We start from the raw sequence: 23,364 nt of genomic DNA, 5'->3' as shown, positions 1-23,364 counted from the left end.
ACTGAGAAGTACAATGAAGCGCAAATGAAAGTTAAAGAACAAAGTGTTGGAGAAACTCAGCCGGTCTGGCAGCATCTGAGGACAGAGAAACAGAGTTAAAGTTAAAGCTAAACAACTCTTCTTCAGGCCTCAATGAAGGGAAGGATCTGTATCAAGCTCTCTACACTCCACTGAAAGTCACTTTGACCAGCTCAACAAAAAAAGACATTTTGAAGACTGAATTGATAGAAGGTGGCTTTGGAGACAAAGTAGGAAAAGAATCAGAGCTTTAATTCGTATAAAAATATGCTTCCATCGGTTTATCGTGAACAAGTTACAAAATCTGTATTGTTTAAGATTGGCAACATGCACTAAAAAGTTGAGTGATGATCAAACTCATAAATGCTACTTGTTGGGGAGGAATTAAGAGCCACGTAATAGTTACTCCTTTTCAATTACCAGCACCAAGATCAGACTAACTGCTCAGCTGCATCCATTGCTTGTTCGCATAAGCTGGTTTTCAACAGTGTCCCCATAACAAGGTGATGCTGAACCTAGAACCATTATTGCCCATCTCTGTAGAGTCCAGACAGAAGGCTCGGCCTATTTCAGGTAGGGCATTGGCAGGAAGAGAAACTTGATGAATTTCTTTGCATACTCCCAAAGGTGTTGGCCCTGTGGCATAAGAGTGGGGGTAGAGCCTTGGCAGTCTGCCCCTCATAGTCCTGGTTGATATAATGTACCTTACGAGCTGGCTTGACCCATTTCAACTCAGTGAGCTTGGAGGTTTAGTAAGAGGCTGCCCACTACATTGATGGGTAAATCCTCAACTGAGAAAGGTGCTTGTTGGTATTAGTGACTCAGGAAATGTTTACTGCGAGGGAAAGTCTCAGAATACTGACATAAGCAGCATAAAGTGGAAAATAAAACCTTATTCTGGCATGACACATTCATATTTCAATGTTAAAATACTTTGCTCAATTTCTAGTTTCACAGTGTCCTGTCTTGAAATGTCCCAATATTTGCCAGTTATCATCAACATAATTGGGAATTATTTTATACAGCTGAAAGGACTAATATATATTATATATGAAATTTCTACTCAGAATATACATTCCCCTAGCATTCCAAACTGCAATCTTCCTGTTGCTAGGCCTCCCACTGTTTTAGCTTGCGAAAAAGGTCAAAAGATGAAGCAGCAGGTTTTGGCTGTGGTCGCACCTTTAAGACTGGCAGGCCCTCCACAGAGAGGTAAGGAGTCTCGGTTAACAGTTCCAGGGGATCATAGAACATCATCAGATTGGGAGCTTCCATCTCAGTAACCTGCTGCAAGAGCAAAGATAAATTAACACCTCTACAGTTCCCTCGCTTGCTGCTCTTAAGGCCTTGGGGTGGAAACCATCAGTACCTGAAGGCTTAACCCGTTTTAAATACCAATTTTCTCCCCATTACTGTTTTTTTAAATTTGTTAACAAGTTCCTCCCTGTAATGTGTTTTCAGTTTTCCTTCTTTCACTGGTATCTTATCTAATCTTGTAGTCCAGAAACTGAACTGGGCCAGCTGTTTAAATACAAGAACAGGTCAAAGGCTCGGGGGGTTCTACAGCCAGTAACTCCATCTCCTGACTCCCCAGAGCTTGTCCAACACCTACAAGGCACAAGTCAGGAGTGTGATGAAATGCTCTCCCCATGCGGTGCCACCCAGGTTAAACCACCACCAGCCTTATGGTCCAGTAGTACTACGGTGATACTCAGTGTGTGCGACCTACAAGATGCACTTCAGCAACTCATCAAAGCAGCACCTTCGACCATCTAGAAGGAGAAGGGTAGCAGATACATGGGAACACCACCAAGTTCCCCTCTAAGTCAAACATCATCCTGACTTGGAAATGTATCGCCGTTCCTTCAGTGACACTGGGTCAAAACCCTGGAACTCTCTCACTAACAGCACTATACCACACAGACTGCAGTAGCTCAAAATGGTGGCTCACCACCAGCTTCTCAAGGGGCTATTACGAATGGGCAATACATACTGACCAGCCAGCGATGTCCATGTCTCATGAATGAATTTTGAAAAAATGTAATTTACTGATAGGTTGGCTTTTGTTTTTCTCTTATGTCAAATATCACCTAATTTCTTTCTCGCTATCTGACTGCACTTCAAAAGTACAAAATTGGCTGCGAAGTGTTATGGAATATCTGGAGATGGGAAAGGCACTATGGTATATAAATGCAAATCCTTCTTTTCACATTGTTCATGCTATTATTTTCTCATTTTCCTCCTTTGTAGCTTTTAATTGGTACCCTTGAATTCCTTTTGGTTGGTTTCTACATTTCTCCGAATCCCCTACATTCCTATTTTACATGGCAACTGTGTAGGTCACTTCCTTTAGTTTCATGTACCTCACTACTTCAGGTGTTGGCCACAGTTAGAGTCAGAGAGGGAATCGTAGAATCATACAGTCATACAGCATGGAAATAGACCCTTAGGTCCAACCTGTCCATGCTGACCAAGTTTCCAAAACTAAACGAGTCCCATTTGCCTGCATTTGGCCCACATCCCTCCAAACCTTTCCTATTCATGTACTTATCCAAATATTTTTTAAATTTTGTAATTGTACCCGCATCCACCACTTCCTCTGGCAGTTCATTCCACACACGCTGTGTATAAAAGCTGCCCCTCATGTCCTTTTAAAATCTTTCTCCTCTCACCTTAAAATTATGCGCTCTACTTTTGAACTCCCCCACCTTTGGGAAAATACCTTTGTTAATTATCTTATCTGTAACCTTCATGATTTTATAAATTTCAATAAGGTCACCCTTCAACCTTCTGCACTCCAGTGAAAAAAGTCCCAGCCTATCCAGCCTTTCTTTATAACTCAAACCCTCCGGTCCTGGTAACGTCCTTGTACATCTTTCCTGAACCCTCTCCAATTTAATTATATCTTTCCTATAGCAGGGTGACCAGAACTGTACACAATACTCCAAAAGTGGCCTCACCAATGTCCTCTACAACCGCAACACAATGTCTCAACTCCTATACTCAATGTTGCTTGACCAGAACATCTGATCTTTAGGGGAAATAGTTTTACTTAATCTCTCGCGAAATGTGAGAACCGATGGGCAAGGCCAGCAGTTGTTACTCATCCCTGACTGCCCTTGAAAACCAATTAGTTTGCTGAGTTAGCTCAGAGTATGCCAATAGACTGGAGTCATGTGTAGGCCAGACTGGCAGATTTCCTTCCCGAAAAGGACATTAATACACCAAAATGGTTTTTATGACAGTTAATGGCAGTCACCATTACTGAGGCTAGCTTTTAATTCCAGATTTCATAAATGGAATTTAGATTGCCTTGGTGGGATTTGAACTCATGTCGCCCGAAGCATTAGTCTGGGCTTCTAGATTATTAGCCTGGTGACATTACCATGATGCCACCATCTGCCCATCTGAAAGGGCAATTCAGCCAGTCCCACTGCCCTGCCTTTCGTCCGGTAGCCCTGTAATTTTTCTTCTACTGATGATCCAATTCCCCTCGAGAATCCACAACTGAACCTGCCTCCACCCCGACCCAATTCCTTTCAGTTCTAAATCTTGCGGTCTTCTGTGTGATTGCATCAGAATCTTGCAGCAACACTTCCTCACTCTGTCCTGTCTTTGAGGTCCAAACTGTGCGATTTCACATGCCCCACATGTTAAAAAGAGGCCAAGGCAACATTCAGAGAAGGATAGCCGAGAGCCCTGCAGCTGATGATTATCCACCAACACTAAAACAGATAACACTGTCACTATTACTGTGTCTGGGAGTTTACTGTGCATAGTCTGCTGACACAGTTCCTACATCACAACAGTGACTCAACTTTACTTCAATTTCCAACAGCGTGGCCGTGGCAGTCTTAACTGAGGCCTGGTGTGGAGAGTTGGATAATTATCCGGGGAGACAGAATTTGCAAGGTGACAGTGAAAGGCCCTTCCTGACAGCACTCTGGAGGTTCAAGAGGGCTTTTCCACCAACACCTTTACATGGGCAAATAGGGATGGGCAATAAATGTTGGCCTAGCCAGTGACCCCCAGACCCCATGAAATAATTTTTTTAAAAGACAACCACAGGCAGAAACCCAGCATAGCTATGAGGGGCTGAATGGTCACCTTCTGTAATTGTTCCATGACCAGACGTGTGAAACCTCATTCTTGCTTCTGCCACACTGAGCTCATTACCTTCTTGCTCTCTGGCCTAGGTTTGACCAGCAGCATTTTCTCCTGTGCAGCCACGCTCAGCACCTCATCCACAGGCACCTCCAAGCTCACCAGTCCTTTGTAACGTTGCTGGTCCTTCGGAACATTCAGGCCTGCAACAGAATGTGATTCTTGAATGACCCACCAGATGACAGGTTCCAGGATTAATCATAGAATTTCTACGGTGTGGAAAAAGGCCATTCAACCCATCATGTCCATACAGGGTCTCTGAAGGAGCAATTCATATACTTATTTCACCCCAGCTTCTCTCCACGTCCTTCCTCTTTACATCCTCCAATATTTAAAATAGTTAGTTAATGTGCATGGGTGATGTCATTTGATTTATTATTGTCATGTACCTAGGTACAGTGACAAGTTTTGTTTTGCGTGCAGTACAGGTAGATCATACCATACAAAGTGCATTAAGGTAATAGAACAGAGCGAGGAATACAATGTTACGGCTGCAGAGAAGGTGCACAAAGAGTGAGGTCAACATTTAAATTTAAAATTTGAGAGGTCCATTCAGAAGTCTAATAACAGCAGGGAAGAAGCTGTTCTTGAATCTGTTGGTATATGTTTTATATCTTCTGCCTGACTGAAAAGATTGGACGAGAGTATAAGCAGGATGGGAGGAGCCTTGATTATGTCGGCTGCCTTCCCGAGACAGCGAGAAGTATAGATAGAGTCAATGATGGTTAGGTACAGACATAATAGGCTGAAAGGCCTCCTTCCGCACTGGAACAAACCTGAGATTTTGAGGGGATGGGATCTGGTTTGAATTCTCTCATTGAAGCTTCAGTTACCTTCTCACCCACCAGTCCAACGTTTGCACCATTGCTTTCCGTGAATTTGAATTCACTGTGCGTCCTGGCTCCCCGAACATGCACCAATGTATGTTAACCCACCCCTTTGAAGGGTCACAAACTGAAACGTCCCCTTTGTTTCTCTCTCCACAGTCACTGCTAGACACGCTGAGCATTGAGTCATAGAATTATACAGCACGGAAACAGACCCTTTGGTCCAACTTGTCCATGCCAATCAGATATCCTAAATTAATCTAGTCCCATTTGCCAGCTTTTGACCCAAATCCCTCTAAATGCTACCAATTCATGTACCCATCCAGATGCCTTTTAAATGTTGTAATTGTACCAGCCTCCACCACTTCCTCTGGCAGCTCATTCCATACACGCACCACTCTCTGCGTGAAAAATTGCCCTTTAGGTCCCTTTTAAATTTTTCTCCTCTCACCTTAAACCTATGTCCTCTAGTTTTGGACTCCTCTACCCTGGGGAAAAAACCTTGAATATTTGTCCTATCCCTCATGATTTATAAACCTCTGTCAGATCACCTCCTCAGCCTCAGGGAAAGTAGCTCCAGCCTTTTCAGCCTCTCGCTACAGCTCAAACCCTCCAACCCTGGCAACATTCTTGTAAATCTTTTCATCACCTTTTCAAGTTTAACAACATCTTTCCTATAGCAGGGAGACCAGATTGTGCGCAGTATTCCAAAAGTGTCCTAATCAATGTCCTGTACAGCCGCAACATGACCTCCCAACACCTAAATTTACACTAATTTCTGTTTTTAATCAAGAAGTTAACTGCTGTTAAGTAAAGGAAATCTCTAGATTGCTAAGTTCCAAATCTAGGGAAAGGGAAGAAAAAGAAAGTAGATAAATGACCGGCTTTTCCTCCCCATATCTTCCTCTTCTCCTACTCACGCCCTGAAGGACAACAGATCTTTTCTCTGCCCCCGCTCCACCCTCACCCCTCACATTCCTGCAGAAGGGGCTTGACCATGTCCACCTCCATCAGTGCTATTCTTTCCTTCCCCACCCTCCATCATGTGGAAATACCTGTTTTCCCACATCCCAAGACCTCCACTAAACCAGTTTAGATCCTCATGCAGCCGATGGAATAGCACATGGGCAACAAACATTCAGCCCCTTTGGATTGTAACACTACTGGGTCAGATCATAGCCAATCTCTATGATAACCCTGCCTACCCTCCTTGCTTCTCTAATGTGTGATACCCTTGCCCAGTGTTGTCTGACATGATTGCTCCGTGCAGCGAGTTGGCCACAGATTCATCAGGCAGACATCAGGACCCTGCAACAGCCCAGCTGACAGAGGACGCAGTTCCGGATGCTGTCTGACCCTTTTGGCACAGCCACGGATTTGTAAGAAAATCCTGCAGGAAAGAGAACCCTCAGCAATAAATGTCTGCAGCCTTTCACAATTAACACGCAGTAGAGATGCAATCAGCCCCTTTGCAAGAAATGAAAGCGTGTTGAAATGATTACATCACATCTGCATGCTAAATGGAGACTGGTTGCTGTAATTAAAAATATTCTTTGACAGAGTCACAAGGCTGTTGCAAGACTGACCTTGTTACCGGCAGCAAAAGCAATACTCCCCATTTGCCTGGATGAGTGCAGCTCCAACAACACCCGAGAAGCTTGACACCATCCAGGATAAAACAACCCATTCGATTGGCATCACATCCACACCCTCCATCACAGATGCTGAGTAGCAGCAGTGTGTACTATCTACAAGATGCACTGCAGCAACACATCCAGGCGCTTGCAACAGAACCTTCCAAAGCCACAACCTAGAAGGACAAGGGCAGCAGAAACATGGGAACACAAGTTCTTCTTCCCTACAAGTTCTTCTCCAAACCATTCGCCAGCCTGAATTGGGAATATATCACTGTTCCTTCAGTGTCACTGGGTCAGAATCCTGGAACTCCCTCCCTAACAGCACTATGTGGGTGTCCCTACGGCACATCGACTGCAGCAGTTCAAGAAGGCAGCTCAGCTCCATCACCACAGATGGGCAGCAAACCCTGGCCCAGCCCACCGCTGAATACAGCCACAGAGTCATACAGCACAGAAACAGACCCTTCAGTCCAACTCATCAGTGCCTGCACCTGGCCCATATCCCTCTAAACCCTTCCTACTCATGTACCTGTCCAAATGTTTTTTAGATGTTGTAACTGTACCCACATCTACCACTCCTCCTGGCAGTTCGGTCCAGATACAAACCACTCTCTGTGTGAAAACAGTGCCCCTCAGGTCCCGTTTCAATCTTTCTCCTCTCACTTTAAAAAATATGCCCTTTACTTTCCTGCTCCTCTGATGCTGCCTGACCTGCTGTGTTCCTCCATACTGAATTGACTTTGACTCCAGCATCTGCAGTTCTTGCTATCTCCCTTTACTTTTGAACTGCCCCACCTTATGGAAAAGATATTTACTATTCACCTTATCTATGCCCCTCATGGTTTTATAAACCTCTACAAGGTCACCCCTCAACCTCTTATGCTCCAGTGAAACCTAGTCCCAGCCTATCCAGCCTCTCCTTATAACTCTAACTCTCTAGTCCTGGCAACATCCTGGTAGATCTTTTCTGAACCCTCTCCAATTTAATAATATTCTTCCTATAGCAGGGTGACCAGAACTGGACGCAACAGACCAAAAATGCCCTCACCATTATCCTGTACAACTGCAACAGGACATCCCAACTCCTACATTCAATGGTCTGAGCAATGAAGGCAAGTGTGCTAAACGCCTTCTTCACCACCCTGTCTACCTGTGATGCAACTTTCAAGGAACTATGTACCTGAACTCCTAGGTCTCTCTGTTCGACAATGCTACCCAGGGCCCTACCGTTAACTGTATAAGTCCTGCCCTTTGTTTTACAAACGCAATACGTCACATTATCCAAATTAAACTTCATCTGCTACTCCTCAGTCCATTGCCCCGATTGATCAAGATCCCTTTGTAATCTTAGATAACCTTCATTACTGTCCACTATACCACCAATTTTGGTGTCATCTGCAAATGTACCAACTATTTCTCCTAAATTCTCATCCAAATCGTTTGTATAAATGACAATGGACTTAGCACTGATCCCTACGGAACACTGCTGGTCACAGGTCTCCTCTGTCTCCTACCTTCAAACCAACTTTGCATCCAATTGGCAAGCTCTCCCTGAATCCCCTGAACATTGTCAGAGGCTTTAGTAAAGTCCATGTAGATAACGTCTACTGCTCTGCCCTCTTGTATCTTCTTGCTCATGTCTTCAAAAAGACTCAATCAAGTTAGTGAGACACGATTTCCCATGCACAAAGCCATGTTGACTATCCCTAATCAGCCCTTGCCTTTCCAAATATATGTAAATGCTATCTCTCAGAATCACCTCCAACAACCTGCCCAACACTGACATCAGACTCACCGGTCTATAGTTCCCAGGCTTCTCCTCACAGCGTTTCTTAAATAAGCCCATGTTTGAAAGGAAACAATAAGAAATGTAGACAACATCATGAGAGGAATGACAACTTGGCACAAATGAGACGTAGATACAGAGATGAGCGTGCAGTGATGAGAAAGGATGAGGTCAGGAGCTAATGGGTCAGTGAGGACTGTGCAGGGAAATGGCAGAAAACAGATTGGTTCTCTGTGGCGGACAGAGAGAGGGAGGAAATGGGGCAAAGTGAGTGATGGAGATGTGACTGCCAGGGAAAGGAGAAAAGGTTGGCCAACGATTAGGTGAAAAGATGTGGTGGGGTCAGACTTGAATGCAGCAGACTGGAAGAGGAATGGATGAGTGATACGAAGGGATGGAGAAGGGTAAACAGCTAGGATGGCGGAGATGCCAGGCACTGAAAGAGGAGGAAGCCATTCAGTCTTTCAAACCTGCTCCACCTTCAATTTGATCATGATCAATTGCTATTACTGACCATATTCCTCACTAACCCCTTCTACCTTTGAATCCTACAAGGAACAAAGAACAGTACAGCACAGGAACAGGCCCTTCCGCCCACCCAGCCTGCACTGACATATGACACCTTTCTAAACTAAAAAGCTCGGGCCCTTACATGGAACTCCTTTAATTATTTTAAATACCTCAATTAGAGCACCACATAGTTTTTTTTTCTTCTTGGAATGTGGGTATCCCTTGCTTGATCAGCATTCACTGTCCGTCCTAATTGCAACGGCAATTAGGAGTCAACCACATCGCTGTGGATGTGTAGACCAGACTGGATAAGGACAGTAGATTTCCCTCCCTAAAGAATGTGAACCAGATGGGTTTTTAGGACAATCAACACTGACTACGTGGTCACCAATACGCCAGCTTTTTCTTCCAATGACAGCCTTTGAAGTCATCTTTCCGAGAGCATGAGCATGGGATCATGAACTCCTAGTCCAGTGGCATTACCACTACACCACTGCTCCACCCTCAATTTTCGTCATTGCAAGAAACGCAAGCTTGGTCCATACAAGCTGTACCCATAATTTAACTCATTTGCCTCAAAATGTCAAGTACAGTTTGCACGGAAACCAAAAATCTACATGAATCTAAATGCTGGCTGGTTGGTAACTACATTTTTACCCTGAGCTTCCCCCACCAAACACCAATGCAGATCCCCTGACCAGTTTGGCTTTTTAGCAAACTGGAGTCATTCACTCAATCATAGAATGCCAGAATCCCTACAGCGTGGAAGCAGGCCAGTCAGCCCTTCGAGTCCACACTGACCCACACACCCAGACCCACCCCACTATCCCATCCTTGCAACCTGGCGATTCCCATGGCTAACCCACCTAGCCTGCATGTCCCTGGACACTACGGGGCAATTTACCACAGCCAATCCACCCTAAGCTGCACATTCTTGGGCTGTGGGAGGAAACCAGAGCACCTGGAGGAAATCATGCAGTCGCGGGGAAAATGGGCAAACTCCACACACAGTTGCCCGAGGGCGGAATTGAACCTGGGGACCTGGTGCTGTGAGGCAGCAGTGCTAACTACTGAGCCACTGTGCTGCACATTGCCCAAACTATGTATATTCCCCCATTCGGATCTTTACCTTCAGCCACTTTCCCTTCTATGCAATTCCGTGTCACCGATGACCTCTTCAGCTGCTCTGCGGCAGCTTTCTTCGCATCAAAGCCTGCTTCCCTCAGCCGCTGCAGCTCCTGCCCTAGTGCCAGGGTGGTGTTATACTCTGGGGTGGCCAGGGGAGGGGCCCCATGGTCCTCCGCACCACCCAGGAGCCCTCCCTGCTTCGGAGGTTTGCAAGCCTTGCTTGGTCTGGCTGCTTTGATTGCTCTGGTCTTCCATGAGTCAATGTGGTCTCTGGGGCCTTTATCCTTGCGGTCGCTGGAGACAATGGAGGATGGATTGGTCACAGTCTGAACATTTGATTCTGTCTCCTCGGAAGCCAGTTCCAGAGCTGTGTCCACAGCCCTTGTGCCCTCCTCCTGGCGATCTGGGTCATCTGAGATTAAAGCTTTCTTGTCAGAGCCCTCTGAAGCAGAGCCAGTGTCAAACCGTACCTGCAAGTGGAAAGAAATTTGGATTTCTAAAACTGGACGTTGCACAGTCAGCAGAAGGCCAACTCTCCAACCCGCATTCTGGCCCAGGTTCTCACCCACGGGCACACACAACTGCGAGACTGCAGGCACCGGTCTCTACACCATACTGCCTGTCAATCGAAGTGACAACAACCACATGACCAGCACACCTTCGCTTGCTCAGACATCTGGTGTTCAATGTTGAGGACTTCCATCTGGAAAGCCAGCCCTTAGATATCTTTCTCACTGTGGGAATATCGGGATATTTTCTGAGAAATGGGTAGGGGTCGAGAGTTAGAAAGAAGAAATATAGTGCAAGAGGGATCAATGCTGGAGGTGAGTGGATGTTGGCGGTGGGTATGTGTGTGTGTTAACATATGCAGACACTTCCTGCTAGCTTCTTCCATAACAAATGACCATGCCTGCATTGCCAAAGTAAACTGCCTGTGTAAATTTAACACATCGTATTACACCCTTTCTGCAGTGGCAGTGTTGTGGCACCACCACTTTTGGAAGGTTGTAATTACAAAGTGACATGTTTGCATGGGTCAATTCCACTGATAGGTGGCGTTCTTAGAATTTATAAAGGGGCTACAGCCAGAATGACAATACAAGTCACTTCAAACTGGGGATGTGACTACATCTGAGTGACCTAGTAAAGCCATCTTAAAACACCCATCTCTGATCACTACATCTTGCCTTAACTTGCAGTACAAAGCAATACAGGAGTCAGATTGAAACACAGTTTCAAGAATCAAGTTTGCGTTTTGCATTGACTGAGAAAGGTGTTTGGTACGCTTACCTTTATGGATCAGTGCATTGAGTTTAGGAGTTGGGAGGTCATGTTGTGGCTCTACAGGACATTGGTTAGGCCAGTTTTGGAATACTGCATTAAAATCTGGTCTCCCTGCTGTAGGAAAGATGTTGTTAAACTTGAAAGGGTTCAGAAAAGATTTACAAGGATGTTGCTGGAGTTGGAGGTTTTGAGCTATAGGGAGAGGCTGAATAGGTTGGGGCTATTTTCCCTGGAGCGTCGGAGGCTGTGGGGTGACCTTACAGAGGTTTATAAAATCATGAGGGGCATGGATTGGGTGAATAGGCAAGGTCTTTCTCCCAGGGTCGGGGAGTCCAAAACTAGAGGGCAAAGGCTTAAGGTGAGAGGGGAAAGATTTAAAAGGGACCTAACAGGTAATATTTTCACGCAGAGGGTGGTGTGTGTATGGAATGAGCTGCCAGAGGAAATGGTGGAGGCTGGTACAAATACAACATTTAAAAGGCATCTGGATGGGTACATGAACAAGAAGAGTTTAGAGGGATATGGGCCAAATACTGGCAAATGGGACTAGGTTAATTTTGGATATCTTGTCGGCACAGACTAATTGGATGGAAGAGTTTGTTTCCATGCTGTTTGACTCTATGACTGGAATTAATTTTGTTCAAGGAGAAAATAAAATCAAACAGAACTGGAATGGCCCTGACCAACACTAATAGGCTCCAGTCAATTGGCAGTGCTGTGGAATAAATCTCTGAAGTTCTTCTCGCAAGTCTACAAGTGTCTGGTGCATACCAAAAGTTAAAGCCCATCGATAATTACTTATAATTACACAATCTCTGGGGATGGCACAACCATATAAATTACGGATGCAGTGACTCTGATGGGCAGAATGGCTTGGTTTGGCTCAGCATCTGTGTAATGTCTCTAGGCTGCAACAGTACTAAGGGTTTGAATTACACAATAGAGTCATTGATAAATTAAACGCGTTACTCAGAGTGGGAAGAATGTGGAACTCATGACCACAGGGAGTGGTTGAGACAAATGGTCTAGATGTGTTTAAGGGGAAATAAACCCATGAGGGGAGGAGAATTAAAGACTGAAGGTGGCAGGAGCTTGCATGGAGAATGAACACTAGGGTGGACTACTCGTTCCTGCACAGTCAATACTGAGCAAGTGAGCAGCCTATTAACACAGCGGCAAGACCCACTGAATGCTCCATGCGAAATGGGCGCAGCACGAACCTCCCTGCCCGGGATCTAAGGAAATCACAGACCATACTGAGATGCTCTACAAGACCAACACCAAACACTCAGAGCTTCAGTCTGGGCCATGATCCTGACCGCGTGCAGAGTTCAAGGTTCACTGGGAATGCGTATTGGTAATTGTGTGTGTGTGTGTCTCTGGTTGGTGTAAATATTGGCTAATGGAAGGGAGTCACCAGAATGCATTAATATTGCTCAAAGGGGAATGGGTCTTAGAAACGTGTTAGCATCAGGTGGGGAAAGGGGGTCATTGGAATGTGTTATTATTGCCCAAGGGAAGGGGGCAATCTAATTACCTGCCGCCTGCTGACTCTCCCGCTCGCCACATCGCCACCCGGCCCCTCTCGCTTTTTCAGTATTCCCACGGATTTTCCGATCTTGTCTGGTGTCAGGGATACATCCAGGTCAGAGAGGGAGTCCACCCGAACTGGCTCTACATCCAGCGGTCTTGGCACTGCCCGAACAGGGAGACTGTCTTCATCTGTGTAGTTTGGAGGGGCATACATCTTTCTCAGGAAGGTCAAGGCGTCTGTCTTCATCTTCAACAGCGATGAGTCTGAATGCCTGCCATCACTGGAAGAAGGACAGGTTAATATAGCTCTCACCTATCCAGTCCTCCTACAACAAAGCCTGCGATAGGGTTAGGGTTAGAGATGTTAATAACCGATGACAGATAGCTTACCATCATGGGGTGAATAGACAAGGTCTTTTGCCTGGGGTGGGGGAGTCCAAAACTAGGTTTAAGGTGAGAGGGAAAAGATTTAAAAGAGACCCAAGGGGCAACTTTTTCACTCAAGAGTGTGGTGCGTGCGTGGAATGAGCTTTCAGAGGAAGTGGTGGAGGCTGGTACAATTACAACATTTAAAAGGCATCTGGATGGGTACATGAATAGGAAGGGTTTAGAGGCACATGGGCCAAATGCTGGAAAATGGGACTAGACTAATTTTGGATACGTGGTCAGCATGGACGAGGTTTCTGTGCTGTATGACTCTATGATTGGAATTATTTTTGTTCAGGGGAAAATAAAAGCAAACTGAAGTGGAATGGCCTGGACTAACGCAAAAAACTGGAGCACCCGAAGGAAATCTATGCAGACATAGGGAGAACATTACAGCTCCACGCAGACAGACACCCGAGGGTGGAATCGAGCCCGAGTCCCTGGTGCTGTGAGGCAGCAGTGCTAACCACTGAGCCACCGTGCTGCCCAGGCATCTGACCTCCTTATGAACTCAACCGTACTTTCCACCATCCACCACCCATGACCTTTGACTCCCTTGTTTAATTAAGAATCTATCTTGGAACATTCAATAGCCTGCTGTGTCTACTCTGTAGGAAGAGAATTCCACTTATGAATGACCCTCTGAGACCAATAAAATTCTAGGAAAAGTGGCCCCAGCCTATTCAGCCTCTCGCTATAGCTCAGACCCTCCATCCCTGGCAACATCCTTGTAAATCTTTTCAGAACCCTTTCATGTTTAACAACATCTTTCCTACAGCAGAGAGACTGGAATTGAACTCTGTGTTCCAAAAGTAGTCTAACCAATGTCCTGTACAGCTACAGCATGACATCCCAACTCCTATACTCAACACACTGACCAATAAAGGCAAGTGTACCAAACACCTTCTTCACTATCCTGTCTACCTGTTAGAAACAATGAACCTGCACTCCAAGGTCTCTTTGTTCGGCAACACTGCCCAGGACTCTACCATTATGTGTACAAGTCCTGCCCCGATTTGCCTTTTCAAAATGTAGCACCTCACATTTACCTACATTAAACTCCATCTGCCACTCCTTAGCACATTGGCTCATCTGATTAAGGTCCCATGGTACTCTGAAGTAGACTTCTTTGCTGTCCACTACAGCACCAATTTTGGTGTCATCTGCAAACTTACCAATCATACCTAATAAAAACTGAAAGAACTGCAAATACGTATCATCAGAAAAAACAGAAATTGCTGGGAAAGCTCAGCAGGTCTGACATCATCTGTGGACAGAAACCAGACTCAATGCTTTGGGTCCGGAGACCCTCCCCAGGACAGTTCTGAGGAAGGGTCACTGGACCCGAAACATCAACCTGATCCCTCTCCAAAGATGCTGCCAGACCCGCTGAGCTTTGCCAGCAATTTCTGTTTTTGTTAGTAACCTTACCTCCCTTATTCACATCCGTCACATGACAAAAAGCAGTGGACCCAGCAACAATCTTTGCACCACACCACTGGTCGCAGCTCTCCAGTCTGAAAAGTAACCCTGCATTACCACATTCTGTCTCTTACCTTCGAGCTAATTTTATCCAGATGGCCAGTTCTGCCTGTATTCCATGTGATCTAACTTTGCTAACCAATCTACCACGAGGAACCTTGTCAAATGCCTTACTGAAGTTCATACAGACAACGTCCACCACTCTGCCTTCATCAATCCTCTTCTTTACTTCTTCAAAACTCAACCAAGTCAGTGAGACACAATTTCCCACGCACCAAGCCATGTTGACTATCTCTAATCAGTCCTTGCTTTTCCAAATACATGTAAATCCTATCCCTCAGAATCCCTTCCAACAATTTGCCCACCGTCGATGTCATCTTTCTTAAATTATGGCACTATATTAGCCAACCATCTCCTAGCACCTCACCCGTGGCTATCGACTATACAAATACCTCAGCAAGGAGCCCAGCAATCACTTCCCTAACTCACCATAAAACTTTAGGGCACACCCGAAATTTATCCAGCTTTATGTACTTTAAGACACCCAGCATCTCCTCTAAAATATGGAGGCTTTTCAAGATATCGCTATTTATTTCCCCAAGTTCTCTAGCTTCCATAACTTTCTCCACAGTAAACACTGATGCAAAATACTCATTTAGTACTCACCCATCTCTTATCCTTATTCACAGTTTTCTTAGAACTTACACAATCCTACCAAGTGGGCTTACTCAATCAGAAGTTAAATCATTCCCCTGATCCTGGGTTACTGAAGTTGATCACAGCCTCCCCCAAAACTGCCTCAGCACCAGGGACAACTGAGATCCCAGCAAAGGCTTTGAAATTAGCTGCTCAGAACATTTTTCTCACATTCAGGCAATAGTTGCTGTGATTACACAAAGGACAACAGAGGTAAGACCAGACAATGACTGCAAATGTTCAGTCAATATAGCAGAAAGGATGAAAGTTAAAAACGTGGAGCTGGGACAAAAACAGCCGTAATTTTGTCTCATGTGGGATGACAGACAACAGGACGTTTGGGTCCATTGAGATTATGTACAAAAGAGTGAGTGGAAGGAGTTTTGGTTCATTGGGATGGTGCACAATGGAAGTGAACAGGAAGGGATTTGGTCCTTTGGGATCACGTACGATGGACAATAGTTTGCCCCAAGGAACTCAAGTTGAATTGCTTGTTTGAACCTGGCAGTGCTGAACAGTGTAGTGAGAATGTGGTTAGCAGGACTACGTACAGAATCAGTGAATCCAGACTGTTGGTTTGCATGTTCCAGCTGGTTCTGCAGTGGAATTGCTGTACTCAGGGAAATGAAGCCTATAATGCTCCCACAGTCCGAAGATGCACAGGCTGGGTGGATTAGCCATGGGAAATGCAGAGTTACAAGGATAGGGGTAGAGGGGTGGGTCTGGATGGGATGCTGTTTGGAGGATTGGTGTGGATTCGATGGGCCAAATGGGCCTGCTTCCACACTGTAGGGATTCTGTGTTCTTAATGAATGATGATGATGCATGCTTGAGGGGCTGAATGGCCTACTCCCAATTTATATGTCTCCTTATACAGACAAACAATCACCCATTTAACGTGTTATTTAAATTAACATCGTGAGACATGTTACTAACTGACAATTCTTTTCTGGAACTGGTGGAGAGCTACCACCGAGACTCACAAAAACACAAACTGAGCAACAATGCCAATTGCAGATGATCAACTGACGACTCCATGTCCTTCATCTCCAAGGATCCCAGCCTCGCCACTCCCCACCCTAAGCCTTTGCAGACGTTTCCACAACAGCATGGTGGAAATAGACATGTCTAGAGAGCACTTGGGTCTTAGTGAACAGGACTGTGAACTGAACAACAACGGCCCTAAATAAGGAAGCATAAATTAGAGGGGATAACTTCAAAGTCAAATAAAATTTGGAAAGAAAAGTAATGAGGTGGGGAGAGAAGGCAAGATAATAGAAACACAAGAGGTGGTAAGATATTGTTTTGCAAATGATTGAAAACTGAAAGAATGAGATTACACCTGCAACAGTGATTGTTCAATGTTAAGAGAGGTAGATAGGTACCTATTAACACTTGTTCTGGCATTAAGACTTACTTTATAGAGGTTTATAAAATCACGAGGGGCATGGATGAGGTGAATAGCCAAGGTCTTTCTCCTAGGGAAGGGGGTGTTCAAAACTAGATGGCATGGGTTTAAGGTAAGAGGAAAAGATTTAAAAGGGACCCGAGGGGCAACTTTTTCACGTAGAGGGCGACGCATGTATGGCACAAGCTGCCAGAGGAAGTGGTGGAGGCTGATGCAATTTGAAAGGCACCCGGATGTGTAGGGTTTAGAGGGATATGGGCCAAACACTGGCAAATGGGACTAGGTCAGATTGGGATGTCTGATCAGCACGGGCAAGTTAGACCAGGGGTCTGTTTCCGCGCTGTATGACTCTACAACATAAATCGAAATGGACAAAACTTAATTTTCTTTGGTGGATTTAGTTTGTATCAAACTGTGCAAGTCCAAGAACTTGATGCTACTTGAAGCAAGCCAGTGGCAAGCAGTTGTTTTCAGCAAGGTCTAATTTTTGTGAAGTCGTTGTTGGAGCGTGCATCTCAGACAGCATTTCTGCATCTCTGTTCCTCAGCTAAATATCACACATGCATTGATAGCCCTAGCCTGGCTATTGGCCATTAAATTCAGGAATCAGGGTGACTTAGGAAAAAAACTCCATTTCACTCAAAAAGCCATGCAACGGGGGGAAAATATTGGTCAAAGATTAGTCACCAGAGCACTACAGTCACGTTCGATCTCCTGAGCTGCAGAGAGGGAAAGCAGCAAGGGGTCCTGCACCCAACCACCACCCAGGGACTCTCATATGTGTATCAGTGGAAAACAGGGTTAAGCATTGGCTGTGACGCTCTACACAGAACATAGTTTGCCCGTGCACTGTGTTAACAGAACGAAGAAATAGCACCACGAGTAGTTTATATCAGCCCCATCAGTAAGATCATGGCCGACTGAAAAACAGAAAATGTTGGAGAAATTCAGCAGGACCGGCAACTTCTGTGGGGTAAGAAACAGGGCTAATGTTGAGTCCAAAGACCATTCTTCGGAGCACGGCTAGTGTCTGACCTAAACTCTATTTGCACCTTAATCCCATGTCAGAAAGTCTTCCAATCCCAGTCTGCAACAGACGCAAAGACTGAGCACCAAGGGTCTGTGGGGTAGAGAGTTCCAAACAGCTTTACGAGAATGATTCCACTGATTAGAAAGTTCAGTAACGAAGATAAATTGGTGAAGTTGGGACTGCTTGCCTTAGAGAGGGTAAGGCCAGGAAGAGGAGATTTGATTGATGTTTTTAAAAACGTGAGGGGGAAGACAGAGAGCAACAATCCCTGCTCATAAACTGATCAAGAACAAGAATGCAATGCCTAAGAGGTGTGGAGGGGGCAAGTTCAATTGAAGCTTTCAAAAAGGCATTGGATGTTTATTTAAATAGATACCAAGGTGCAAGGGTATGGGGAAAGGAAGGAAGAATGGCACGATGCATATTCAAAGAGCCAGTGTAAACACGATGGGCTGAATGGACCCCTTTTGTGCCATAACAATATGGTGAATTAAGTTAATTAGCAAAAGAATCAGTGTGGGAGGAAAATAGAATTGTGTTATTTAGTTGTAGTGAGTGATTGAGAGCTCTAGCTTGCTGCTTGAGTGATGGAAACAGATTTAATAGGAACTTGCAAAGAGGCGCGGATAATTATATGGAAAAGAAAAATTGTACAAGGCTGTAGGTAAGGAGCAAGGTGGCAGAGCAGCACGGGGGTAGTGTGGTGTGTAACTAACTGGAGATCTTTTTCAAGAAGCCAGCACAGACACAATGGGCCAAACAGCCTCCTCCTGCATTTCTCAAAAGATGACGCTCTGGTAGTTTCTGAAAATGCAACATCCGATTTTGATTCCTGTCAGATTGTGAGTCACTCGTTTCTTTCCCCAAGGGGAGATTAAATAACTTTTTTTGTTTGCACTCAGGTCTTTATCGCAAAGAAATAAAGTTTAAACACATGCAGAAAGGGATCTGCACAATATCAGAGCAGAGGCTACAAAGCACAAATGAAATCCATTAGACCATGGAAACAGCCCTCAATCAAAAGCCCAGACCATGGTTTCCAGGTGTCTTCCTCCCCAAGCTGGGACTTAAATCACAAAATGGCAATAGCAGTGATGGAAACCATTTGGCCCCTTAAGTCTGTGCTGGCTCTTAGACAGTAGCTTAGTTAATCCTACTCCTCTGCAAGTTACTCATTGTCCTGCAAATATTTTCCTTCAGACAATGATCCAATTCCCTGTTTAAAAGCCTCAATTGAATCTACCTCCATCACAATCTCAGGTACTGCATTCCAGACTCGAACCACTTGCCATGTGAAAATGTTTCTCCTCATGTTCCCAACACTTCTTTCACCGATCACCTTAAATCTGTGTCCTCTCACTCTCAATCCTTCCGACAACGGGAACAGTTTCTCCATGTCTAGTCAGCTCAGAAACCTCATGATTTGATAAAATTTCCTCTCAACCTTCTGTTTTCTCAGATAAACAACACTAGCTTCTCCAATCTACTGCCAAAGCTAAAATCCCTAATCCCTGGAACTGTTCTCATTTATCTTTTCTGCATCTTCTCCGAAGAATTTATCTTTCCAGAAGGAACAATGAGGGAAAGGTCTGGCCCCTAGGACACCTAGAGGATCACCCACATTCCACTCTTCTTCCAAAAGTGGCCATGAGATCTTTCTGTCTCCACCCAAGAGGGATGCAGGGAACCATGTCATGTCTCAACTGAAAGGCAGCTCCTCAGGCTCTACAGCAGCATTCAGACATGTCACTGGAGTCAGAGGTTTCCTGCAGTGGGTTGCATCTGACTCAAGTGCGAGGCTGAAGCTTACGCTGACCACACCTCCCCACCACCTCCCTTATTTACACCCCCCCAATTCCCCTCCATCCCCATTCCCCTCTCCCATAACTTCCCTTAACTTTGCTGCCACGCCTCCCATACTTACCCATCACCTCCTTGCTATTCCACCCCCCATCATCTCTCTGCTGCACTCCCCCATACCTCCCATCTCCCTGTTATACCCTCACAGCTCCCCACCACCAGCTTCATACCCCACCCATCTAGCCTCCAACCTCCAACCTCCATTTGCCTGGGCATTCAAAGTCCACTACATTGCATGTACATTACAACACTCAGAGCACCATCAAGAGAAGCTTCCCTTTCTTCTGAAAGGAAGGTTGGTGGTGGGCGGGAGTACGCAGCAAACCCAAGATGCACCACCCACCTCCCCCCACAACCTGATCACTGCTGGCCAGGGTCAGGCAAACATTCTCCTTCTGGTCTCTTAGACTCACTCACCCCACCCCACAACTGTTATTGGTGTAATCATCTGTCGACCTTCTCCAACCTCCCACAGAGTCATAAAGCATAGAAACAGGCCCTTCAGCCCACAAATAGAAACAGAAATTGCTGGGAAAACTCAACAGGTCTGGCAGCAACTGTACAGAGAAAACAGTGTCAACATTTCAGGCACAGTGACCCTCCATCAGCCTACCACCAAACACCAAACTACACTGGTAATCCCATTGACAAGTTTGTGGTACACAGCCTATTATACGCTGGCATTTTAGGTGCTCATCCCGATGCTTCTTAAATGTTGTGAGTACTCAGGCAAGTGCGTTCCAAATATCTTAGACAAAAATATAGAGGTCTTGGTGTCGTGGTGCAATGATAACAACCTCTCTCTCATTGTTGGTAAAATAAAAGAACTGACCATTGACTCCAGAAAGAAAGGAGGAGAACACACGCCCATCTGCATCAACGGAGATGTCGTGGAGAGGGTTGAGAGTGTCAAGTTCCTAGGAATGACGATAACCGACAACCTGTTCTGGACTTCACACATAGATCTGATGGTCTAGGTAGCACAAGAACACCTCTTCTTCCTCAGGCAGCTTAGGAAATTTGGTATGTCCATTAGGACCCTCACCAACTTTTACAGATGCACCATTGAAAGCATATTGTCCGGGCACATAATGGCTTGATATGGCAACTGCTTTGCCCAGGACCGTAAGAAACTACAGAGGATTGTGTGCGCAGCCCAGACCATCACGGAAGCCAACCTCCCATTCATGGACTCAATTTACACTTCTCATTGCTGCGGAAAGGCTCTCAGCATCATCAAAGATCCCTCCCACAGCCTCTTCCGTCAGGCAGAAGATACAGAGGCTTGAATACACGTACTAACAGGTTCAAGAACAGCTTCTTCCCTGCAGTTATTAGACTGCTGAATTAAGTCTCTAACTTCAAGTAACATTGATCTTTGTTAACGTTGATCTTGCGGACAAGGAGCGGGCAGGTGGGACTAGTTTGGGATCATGGTTGGTGTGGACTGGTCGGACCGAAGGGTCTGTTTCCATGCTGAATGACTATGACCTCCTGTGCAGTAGAACAAATGCCTCGCTCTATCTAAGCGCACTACACTCTCTATGTCCTTGTTTGCTATGATAAAATCTGGAGTGGGTGAATGCAAAACTAGAGGGCATAGGTTTAAGATGAGAGGGGAAAGATACAAAAGGGAGATAAGGGGCAACTGTTTCATGCAGAGGGTGGTGCGTATATGGAATGAGCTGCCAGAGTAGTGGTGGAGGCTGGTACAATTATGACATTTAAAAGGTATCTGATGGGTACGTGAATAGGAAGGGTTTAGAGGGATATGGACCAAATTCTGGCAAATAAGACTAGATTTACACAGGATATCTGGTCACTGTGGACAAGTTGGAACAAAGTTTCTGTGCTGTGTTATCTCTATGACCCTATCTGCCTGTACTGCTCACAAAACAAAGCTGTTCACTGTACTTAGGTAGAGTGACAACAATAAATCAAATCAAATATCTGGAGAAAAAACAAGTTTGATCTCAGATCTCCTCTAACTTTGTTTAATATATTCTCATCAGTGGTGTGACCCTTTGGTGTTTTACTTATAAATTCTGTGTCTGATGCCACCTCTCTCATGAACACCGAAAGAAGGTACTGAGCTCCGAAAGCTTCTGATTTTAAATCAGCTTGTTGGGCTATAACCCGATGTCGTGTGACTTCTGACCTTGTCCACCACCACTGGGGGGGGGGGGGGAGGGTGGGAGACAGGAAGGTGGAAGAGGAGGAGGAGGAGGAGAAGGAGAAGGAGAAGATGATGGCCCAGTATTACTACTGGACTGTTAATCCAGAGATTCAGCTAATGTTTTGGGGACCCAGGTTCGAATCCCACCACAACAGATGGCAGTATCTGAATTCAATGATAATCTGGAATTAAGAGTCTAATGATGACCATGAACCCGTTGTCAATTGTTGGAAAAACCCATCTGGTTCACTAATGTTCTTTTGGGGAAGGAAACTGCCATCCTTACCGGGTCTGGCCTACATGTGACTCCAGACCCACAGCAACGTCGTTAACTCTTAACTGCCCTCTGGGCAACAAATGCTGCCTGGCCAGCAACACCCAGGAATGAATTAAAAAGAACCCCAGTCCACCACCAGCACCTCCATATCATCACCTCTTACTCCTCGCCTTGAACTTGGACTTTCTGGTCTGGCATGGGGTAAAGATTCTCACCACCTGTCTATTCTGTGCCTCTCACAATTCTGTCTCCCTCCATCCCCTCTGCCCCAGGGAATATTGTCCTCCCTCCCTCCTCATTGTACCCAGAAACTGGTAATGATGCTCCTGTTAACACTAGTGTTTTATAAAGAGGTACATTCCTACTCCCAGCCCCACTCTCTGTCTCATTTACCTCAATCTGTCGCCATCTCGTGTCTTCCCCCTCACCTTAACCCCCTCGACCTTTGACCCAGCCGCTGGCGGACAACCTCTTATTTTCGACAACGCGATCTCTTCCAAATCGTCAAAACACAGTGATATAGGGAACCCGGGGGAAGGAAGAAGGCGCTGCACTTACTTTTCTTCCCCACTTCCCCGTTTAATTTTTAAAAAGTTTTAAAAGTCGTCGCCCCGGCAACGGCGGGAGGCCAACCGTCGCCCGAGACACAACGTCACGGGATTAGGTGGAACCTGGATATGACGGACAGCAGCGGTGACCAATCCGAGGACCGGACCTGCGATGATGCGAAGACGACTGCCATTCCGCGCGGGATGGCGGATGACGGGCAGCTGCGGTGACCAATCGGAGCTCGAAGGGCGGGACCACAGTGATGGTAGGCGGATAGGCATATCCCGCGCCGATGGCAAAGACTTGCATTTCTATAGCCCCTGCCACCAGATCAGGGAGAAACACCACCACCTCCCCACAAAAGATAGTCTACACTTCTCTTGAGGCACCCCTTTTCAAGTGCAATCGATGCTGCAATGCCGGAAACTCAGAGCAGACAATCTGTGCACAGCAAGATCCCACATAGTCCAATGTGCTCCGGATGTCGATTGAGGAATTTGTATTAGACCTGGGAGACTTATTCTCTCTCTCTCCCCCACCCCCACCAGTCTTCAATAGCAGGCCTGGGATCCT

The 23,364-nt window shown here is 45.7% G+C and overlaps 1 protein-coding gene across 6 annotated transcripts; it reads right to left on the bottom strand.

Moving 5' to 3' along the window:
• Positions 1–249: 249 nt before the first annotated feature.
• On the bottom strand, positions 250–22,910 carry ppp1r35 (protein phosphatase 1, regulatory subunit 35). Of its 6 annotated transcripts, none has more exons than XM_048619996.1 (5): positions 22,801–22,910; positions 12,892–13,168; positions 10,072–10,540; positions 4,195–4,325; positions 250–1,305 (listed from the first exon to the last, which is right to left on the bottom strand). In XM_048619996.1, the coding sequence occupies exons 2-5, from the start codon at positions 13,132–13,134 to the stop codon at positions 1,129–1,131; spliced, it is 1,020 nt and encodes a 339-aa protein (XP_048475953.1). In that variant the 5' UTR covers positions 13,135–13,168; positions 22,801–22,910; the 3' UTR covers positions 250–1,128. The 6 variants fall into 6 exon arrangements, with proteins under 6 accessions (XP_048475953.1, XP_048475957.1, XP_048475952.1 ...); XM_048620000.1 differs by having other exon boundaries at positions 250–1,302; positions 22,801–22,909; XM_048619995.1 differs by having other exon boundaries at positions 22,636–22,885.
• Between the last annotated feature and the right edge of the window lie 454 nt (positions 22,911–23,364).

This window comes from Rhincodon typus, chromosome 45 (assembly GCF_021869965.1).
Source record: "Rhincodon typus isolate 14 chromosome 45, sRhiTyp1.1, whole genome shotgun sequence".
Classification (NCBI taxonomy): domain Eukaryota; kingdom Metazoa; phylum Chordata; class Chondrichthyes; order Orectolobiformes; family Rhincodontidae; genus Rhincodon; species Rhincodon typus.
This window is presented reverse-complemented; position numbering and strand designations above follow the sequence as displayed.